This window comes from Vipera ursinii, assembly GCF_947247035.1.
Source record: "Vipera ursinii genome assembly, chromosome: 5".
In the NCBI taxonomy this organism is placed as follows: domain Eukaryota; kingdom Metazoa; phylum Chordata; class Lepidosauria; order Squamata; family Viperidae; genus Vipera; species Vipera ursinii.
This window is the reverse complement of record NC_139518.1, coordinates 83,562,292-83,571,001: the sequence shown is the minus strand read 5'-3', so window position 1 is coordinate 83,571,001 and position 8,710 is coordinate 83,562,292. Positions and strand designations below refer to the sequence as shown.

At 37.7% G+C, this 8,710-nt stretch overlaps 1 protein-coding gene across 2 annotated transcripts in view; it reads right to left on the bottom strand.

Moving 5' to 3' along the window:
• Positions 1-512: 512 nt before the first annotated feature.
• Positions 513-8,710, bottom strand: part of ANAPC16 (anaphase promoting complex subunit 16) — a 31,018-nt gene continuing 22,820 nt past the window's right edge. Inside the window, exons 3-4 of one of the 2 annotated variants that reach the window (XM_083364840.1) lie at positions 5,238-5,312; positions 513-1,570 (exon numbers count right to left, since the gene is read on the bottom strand). In XM_083364840.1, the coding sequence (XP_083220966.1) occupies positions 1,455-1,570; positions 5,238-5,312 (191 nt within the window). In that variant the 3' untranslated portion in view covers positions 513-1,454. The remainder of the gene's footprint in view (positions 1,571-5,237; positions 5,313-8,710) is intronic. The other variant, XM_083364841.1, reaches the window with a different exon arrangement.

The following is an 8,710-nucleotide window of genomic DNA, read 5'->3' as shown; positions in this document are numbered from 1 at the left end:
TGCCTTATATTGTCAGAGCAAAAACATCCAATGTTTGCAGCATTGACACTAAGTCTATCGGTAGCATGCTCATAATTAGTCAACAATATTTGTGGCTCACGTTTGAACAGTGGGGTCCTTGGCACGCTCTTGAGTTTGGTTGTTTTTTTATGTTTCAATACTCAAACTAGGTGACATCATCAGTGCCCGATGGTATTACCTACCCAATTTGGATAATGAAAACATCTGCAAGAAAACAACCATGCTCAGAGAGCATAAAGGATGCCCCACCGTCCATAATCAGTCGTTTCCCTGTCCTTTTTTCCCCCTCCTTCAGGCCAGTCCTTTGCTATGAGAACGTCACCAAGATTTCTTCTGAAAACATCAAAGCTCAAGATGTTGCAGTTATACTGTCTCTATTTGTCCCTATGTAGACTTGCTGAATCTTAGTATCTTTACTGAAACTCATATGGTATCGGTCCATTTCCTTACTACCAAGCCCTTGAAAGAAATACCAAAACCAACATCATGGCAAGAGCTAAAATAATTTATTTGCTAAACAGACTATTCAAGTGGACTGGAACAGCAAACGGGACAGTCAATGTCTCTTTTTAAGATTTGTTCTGACCATTTTCGCACCTAATTTAACAGAGGAACAACTGTCAAAATGCACTCTCAGCAACAACCTAAATATAGGAAACGGTTAATATTTTTCTACCCTCCAAGTGATCCGGTCCTATTATCACATTTCTCTTCAAAGCAACAGCTTAGGGCTTAAAACGATGGCTTCTTACTCTACCCTCTAAGAGTTATGTAGAAGAAAAAGTCCAACTGCCTGGTCAACTTTCATTGTGCAAGCTCAAGGTCAGCAAATCAAGACTGTTGAATTGAAATAATTAACCCTTCCCATCTGAAAATAAAAAAGGGGTTTGGGTTTTTTTTTGGAAAACTGATTTTTTTTATTTTTTTTATTTTAATCCTATTTATATCCCGCCCTTCTCTGAAGACTCAGGGTGGCTTACAATCTAAGAAGCACAAATCAATGTGCTTAGCAATAGCCTTCATTCTATGTATATGCCTGCTTATTAGGGCTTTCGCCCCCCCCAAGCGGCATTATTACAAAGTCAGCTTATTGCCCCCAACAATCTGGGTCCTCATTTTACCTACCTCGGAAGGATGGAAGGCTGAGTCAACCTTGAGCCTGGTGGGACTCGAACCTGCACTAATTGCAGGCAGCTGGTGTTACATCTCCTTAGTTATAAAAAAAATCACACTATCCTCAAGCAGTGTGAAAGTGACTAAAAAAGAAAACCCTAAAATTTTTATAAATCTACTTTATTGGATCTGGTGAAAAAAAAAACAATAGTTCTGGATTGTCATCAGAGTTGTGGGAAAACACAGAACGAAACCACTGCAAGTTTTAAAACGGGGCTGCACTAATCCTGGATCCTTCCACATCAACAAATTGCTGTATTTCAACCTAAAGAAGGTGTGAAGCCCAAGAGCTGTTCAATGGGTTTGTATCTCCATTCATCTGCCTCCAGTTCTTCCACTAAGCCAGCGAGTTTTTCCATTCGAGCAAGTTGCTGATCTGTATCGGAAAATTAAAAATGGTTTTCAATCAACTTTTGGTTAAGCCTTTTAACGTATTATAATTTGCACATAATGTCTTAAAGCAGAAAAATCTTTTATCACCAGAAAACTAACTAGTTAGAATCCACACAATTTGTTTTCATTCTATGACTCACAAGACATTATCAATCCACAAGACAGGATAAAGATATTAAAAAATAAACAAATTCTATTCAAAGATCCCCACATTTATTTTACAGTTGCAGGAAAATAAATGTGTTATGCCTACTGTTCCAGTTCTAAATCCTACAAAAGCTCTTTTAGATCCGACTTTATTCCAGCAATACCGCTGTTTCTCTTAGAAACTGTTAACCAGTGAAAATACTTCACATAATCCTTACATAAATAGATGTTGGAAAATATCCTTCAAGCTATGAAAAAGGTCAAAATATTTGTTTTCTAGACAACTGTACTGCATGCAAGCTAATTAAAAAAAATCAGCTATGCTATATCTTAGCTTAATTATTAAACACTTTCACAGTGATATGTTATTATTCTGTCATCTGTTACAGCTGATATATCACAAGGAAGCTAAAACAAAGTTGTTGTATTACACTGAGTTTCTTCATGCCTTTATTTATCAGTTGCTTTTTATTTTGTCAAAATTCTCAAAAATGTCAAATACACTAATAGTCCAAGAAAAGCCATAAGCAAAACAATAAAAAACCAGTCAGTATTAGAGCAGTTGACAATGAATGATAACAGAATAATTGAAGGGGTTGGGCAAAAGACATATTTTAAATGGTTGGTGGCATACAAATATTCCTCAGGTTACGACCACAATTGAGCTCAATATTTATGTTGCTAAGTGAAATATTGGTTAAGTGAGTTTTGCCCCACTTTATGACCTTTCTTGCCACAGTTGTTAAATGAACCATTGCATTTGTTAAGATAGTAACACGTCAGGCTTTCCCATTGACTTTATCAGAAGGTTGCAAAAGCTGATCACATCACCCTGTAACTGTCATAAATATGAACCAATTGCCAAGCATCTGAATTTTGATCATGTGACCATGCGGTACTGCAATGGCTGTAAGTGTGAAAAATGGGCATAAGTCACTTCTTTCAGAGCCATTGTAAGTTTGGTCATGAAATGAACTGTTGTAAGTCGAGGACTACCTGTATTCTATGCTAAGGCAGTGCCCAATCACAATGAGGTCATATTTCCTCACTGAAGTAGACAAATTTGAAGAATAAGACAGCTATTCCACAGTGACTGGACAATCTTAACTATGGGGAAAGTTGGATTTTGTTTTTTGTTTTAACATGGATGTATTAACATCAAGCTTGTTCTGCCAAAGCTTCAACAGATGTTCATTGACTTCCTACATTTAGCCATAGGTAATTCTGTTTCCAAAGGAAGTTAAGAAATTCTTAATGTCTTTAAACGGGATTCCCTATTAAATTAAATCTTCAGCAGTCTTAATGGATTGAAGGTTTATCAGTGTAGTAAATGTTTATAAATATGTATAAATCTGTATGAGTGTTGATACATTTAATTATTTTGAGATTGGAAAAATTTATGAAGTTTATTTTATTTATTTTATTTTATTACATTTATATACCGCCCTTTCCCGAAGGACTCAGGGCGGTTTACAGGGTGATTAAAAACAAAAATACAAAAGTTAAAAACAAATTTAAAAAATTATATTCGTCCCTGCATAAGTAAAACCCCAGTTAAAATTAAAACTAAAACTAAAATTAAAATTCTCAGTTGCAATGTTGTACTAAAATAAACGTAGCATGGGACAAAAACAGGAAGAAAAAAAACCCCTTAAGGTTTCCCTGAAAAAAGCTCCAAAAATCTTGGCCTCACATGTATTATATAACAGCATTAAGAGTTAAGTGCCATTGATTCAGACTAAGACCCAACAAGCAAAATGCTGACAATCTAGAGATGTTTTTAATAAGAATTTGTAGAGTGTCTTCCAAGGATATTCCAGTAACTGTATCTGGAATTATCCATTCATGCACTTCATCTATTCTCATCTTCTCCTTTTTTCAATCTTGAATAATACAATTTTTCCTCATTCATCATCTCACCCCACATGCCTACAGCATAGGAGTTTCTGTTTGCTGAACATCACCACGACACAACAAGCAGTGTTTATTTGGTTCAGAACTGAATGAGGGGTTAGTATTTATGCTCTTCAAAAAGACAAGTATCTTCTCAGTGTCTAGTTTTCAATTTCACACAGATCCACTTGAAAGACCTTTGTTTTAATGATTCTAATCTTTGCTGCCATTGAAATATTCTTATGAACTTGCCTAAATTTTTCATTGCCATCTTACCTAGAACAAATCTCTTTGTCTAGACTCTAGAACATAACAACTAAACAATTGACAGTGAAAAGTGAAGCTAATAGTAGATCACTGACATAACCCTTGTCATCTTTGTATTTAAATTAGCCCATATTCTCCATTTTCCTTTTTGAGGTTTTCACTTTTTGCAAAGTAGGCATTTCCAGCTTCACAATGTTTTGACCTATTTTGATTCCAGCTATTATCTTCAAACTGACCTTCACTCCAATTGGAGCACTTTCCTTGTTATGAGAGGTGACCTAAAGACTATTTACCCCCGCTACTGAAGATCCTGGGGGGTGTCACATCAAGCAGTTTCTTCCTGGTGAGATTTAACTCCTTACCTTTTGTGCTAACAGAGAAGAAATAAAGAAATACTAGCAATGCAATGTTTTTATTGTGCTGGTTTTTTTTACACAGCTGAACAAACAAATTTTATACACAATCGTTAGCCCTAATATGTTCTATATTATAGCATAATCTAGAGCAGGAAAATCCAACCTTGGCAACTGTGGACTTAAAAGTTGGGGAATTCTGATGGCTGGGGAATTCTGGGATTTGAAATCAAAAGATCTTAAAGTTGCCAAGATTGGACACCCCTGCTCTGAACCTTAAAATTGTCCATTTCTCTGTAGACCCAGACAGAATATTATCTACAAAATTGAAAATTTGCAAGAGACTCTGGTAGAACAGCCATCTAATCAAGCATAAAACTTACTTTATGGAAAAACAATATTTTAAGAACTCTTGGCCAATCTCTTTGGCCCCAGAGTATGATTGAAAATAGCAAGTGATCAAGTGTCCTACAAAAAGAGTTACTCTAATCAGATACTTTCTTCCATAGTTCTGTTCCATCTTGATAGCATTTCAGAAGCAAGTAAAGTGATGCCGATATATCACATGAACTAAGTGTAAGGAGGAAGAGATGATGAAGTGAGATGAGATATAAACCAGATGACCCAAAAAGAAAGATAGCGATCTTTATTAACAGCAAAGTTATGGTTCACAAAGCTTTCTGCTAGGAGTGCAATGTTCATAGCTTGTTTTCTGAGTACAGCAGCATCAAGTAATAGGAGTTACAATCTTATCTCCTGGTTAAATAGACCATATAGATAATACTTTGTTTTTGCTTTTTTATTACACAGGATAATATTGTGACAATAGGTTCATTAAACATCTGCTATATTTTTTATTATGTTCTGTTCTATCCTGCTGTTTTCAATACAGTAAGGTGTTTGTATTACCTTACTGAATTTCTATGTAAATAGATCTGAAACAACATACAAGTCCACTGCTACAACACAGTTCGTGAGTTATTTACTTACCATGTTTTACCTGTTTTAGTGTGGATGCAACTTGATAGCTGAAAACAGATTCACAAAGGAATCGTTCTGACCCATCTGTAAATAGAGCAAAAGCAAGTCTAAAATATTTATGATCCTGAAAAGCCTTCTAAGAGTATCACAAAAAGCAACAGTCTCATTTTTGTACCAAGGATGTATAAATTAACAAGTGTCTACAGTCACATAATGACAAAAACTAAACCAGGCCAATAGTTTAGCCTCTGATCCAACAGTGACTAGCCAGCTGTCTCCAGGAAACTCAGTATATGTGCCATAGCAACATTATATTCTACTGTCATCTTCAAGCAATGGATTCTCACATATCTGGATGGCAGTAGTTGGGAATTGTGTGCTGAATTCTTGGTCTGATCCAGCCCTTTTCTCACTGGCATGGACCTTCCCTTCCCTACCCCCAATCCCCTAACTGCATTAATTTCCTATAAGCTTCCAGATCATAATCATCATGATAATAGTAAAGTTGGAAGGGACCTTGGAGGTCATCTAGTCCAACCCCCTACTCAGGCAGGAAACCCTATACATTTCAGACAAATGGCTGTCCAGTCTCTTCTTAAAAACCTCCAGTGTTGGAGCATTCACAGCTTCTGGAGGCAGGTTGTTCCACTGGTTAATTGTTCTAACTGTCAGGAAGTTTCTCCTTAGTTCCATGTTGCTTCTCTCCTTGTTTAGTTTCCATCCGTTGCTTCTTGTTCTGGTTTCAGGTGCTTTGGAGAATAGCTTGGCTCCCTCTTCTTTGTGGCAGCCCCTGAGATATTGGAACACTGTCATGTCACCCCTCGCCCTTCTCTTCATTAGACATACCCAATTCCAGCAGCCGTTCCTTGTATGTTTTAGCCTCCAGTCCCCTACTCATCTTTGTTGCTCTTCTCTGTACTCTGAAATTCAAGATGCTGGTTATCACCTATAAAGCCCTATAAAGCCCACAGCCAATTTATTTGTGAGACCACCTCTCTCTAAAGTAGTGGCCTGTCATGCTCTAAGAGATAGGCATGCTTTGAATCCTTTATTTAAAATAATGCCATTTGATGGGACTGAGGACATACGCCTTTTCTACTGCAGGTTCTCCTGTCTGGAACCATTTCCTTCCTGATATTTGTTTGGTGTTGACCCTGTTGGATCTTTAAAAAGACATTTCAAACCTGGCTTCTCCTTGAGTGCCAGGGCCAGACACAGAAAATTACTGGATTTCATCTGGGTTAGAAATGTAAAATTTCCGCAGGCCCAAAATTTAAGAGAGAATTTTTATAAAATGTTTTATAGGTGGCACTTAGACCCTAAAAAATTAGCAAGTATGTATCCGAATTGCCAGCCCAAATGTTGGTGGTGTGGTGGTGAGGATGCAACGTATTTTCATATATGGTGGACTTGTAAAAAGGTTAAAGCTTTTTGGATTAAAATTTGGTGGAATATGCAAAAAGATATTTAAGAAAAGGATAAAGTTTTCTCCGCAATTGTTTTTATTGGGTATTATTACAGATACTACTGTCATAGACACTAAGTTGATGTTGAATCTAATTACGGCAGCAAGACTTTTAGTAGCGCAATATTGGAAGAAGGAGGAACTGCCGACTATAGAAGAGTGGACTTTGAAAGTTTCTAACTTGGCGGAAATGGCAAAGATTTCAGCATATTTGAAAGAACAACCGCAACAGAGATATACTGTGGAATGGAGAAGATGGATTGAATATATTCAGAATAAATATGGGACTAAAAAGTTTCATTTAGCATTTGAATAAGTAGTGGTTTTATATGATGTATTATTAGTTATTTGTTAGTAATATAATTATGACTATGGAGAGTTAAAGTGCGATATAATTTATTTTTGTTGTTAGCATATTCTAGCTTATGTTTGTATCACTATACCCTGTATTCAGCTCTGGGAAGTTGGGGAGGGGGGAGGGGAGGGTAGGGGAGGGCTGGGGAGAGGGGAAGGGGAGGAGGGAGTTTTTTTGTATTTAAAAATGTATTGTAAAACTTTTCAATAAAAAAAGAAAGAAAAGAAAATTACTGGATTTCCATTGGGAGAGAGGTACTAGTGATGGACTTCCTCACTATCTACTAAAGGTTTGTATGGGATTTTTCTATGGAACTGTTTATTGTGTTTCCCTCTTTTTTTGATTTCATGCAAGCCACCCCCATTATTGCAGTGTTTGAGTTGGGCAGCCATATGAGTGCTTTAAATGAACTGCATGGATGAATAAGGTCAAGTTAGCTAAAAATAGCTCAAATCTGCATAAATGATTGGCAATTCAAATGGTATAAAAACATCCCAGATTTAATTTCTAGCACCTCCTCCAAATGCTAGGAAAGACTTCATCTGAAAGCTCAGACAGCCATTACTAGCCAGTCTAGGGGACAGATGGACGTTAAGCTCTAACTACCATAATACGAGACAGTTCTTTATAGCCATATTATGCTGAAATATTAGAACAAAGCATTTCGTGGTTCTTGCGTATTGTACACAAGATCAATGCCACTTCGCTTCTCTTTAAATAAACTCGAAACGAAATGCATCCTTGAAAAAAAAATCATGTCATGGATACCAATACTTAAATTACATTTTAATAGACTTTCAAGACTGCTGCAAGACTAGCACATTATCTGTGGTCAAGGATAGGAGAAACTCGAGGCTCTGAAAACAATAAATTCTCCAAGAAACCTTTACTTCTAGGGATGTTATGGGTTGCTCACCCATAAATGGCAAATAATAGCCTGCCAAGCTGACAACAATAGAGACTTGACAGTACGTGTTGAGGTATTTCCTATAAGGAATGAATTGAATTGAGTTCTTATTTTCATTCACAAACATGAAATCTAAGCGAATTGATTGAAGTCAGTAAATTATCTTGTTCTCTCAATTGTCCAGTTACAATTCTCACAAATACAGGCTCCCTGCTACTTGGCATTATCGACTTTCAAACATGCCATTATACAATCTCTGAGATAACCATCTTTATGAACTTGGTATCTTCCAGATGTTCTGAATTGTAATTCCTATCATCCCGTTCTTGACAGCTGCTTCTGGAGGCACCAATTGCAGAACTGATTGTCTAAGACAGGGGTGTCAAACTCAATTTCATTGAGGGCCGCATCAGAATTGCGGTTGCCCTCAGGGGGCCGGGTGGTTGTGGCCTACTGGGTGGGCGTGGCCTACTGGGTGGGTGTGGCTAGAGTGCGTATGGCCTACTGGGTGGGCGTGGCCAGCTCTACATCGTTCGCCTCAAGGGTGCCTATGGGGGCCTGGGCAGGAGTGGGACAGATCTGAGGGTCTCTGGCAGAAGGAGGGTCTCTGGGCCAGGGCCAAGGCAGTGGGGGCCGTTCCCTCACTCTTTCCAGGATGGCTTCGCGGGCCGCATGAAACCACTTCGCGGGCCGGATCTGGCCCCCGGGCCTTGTGTTTGACATGTCTGGTCTAAGACATGGCTGCCCAACCTCTT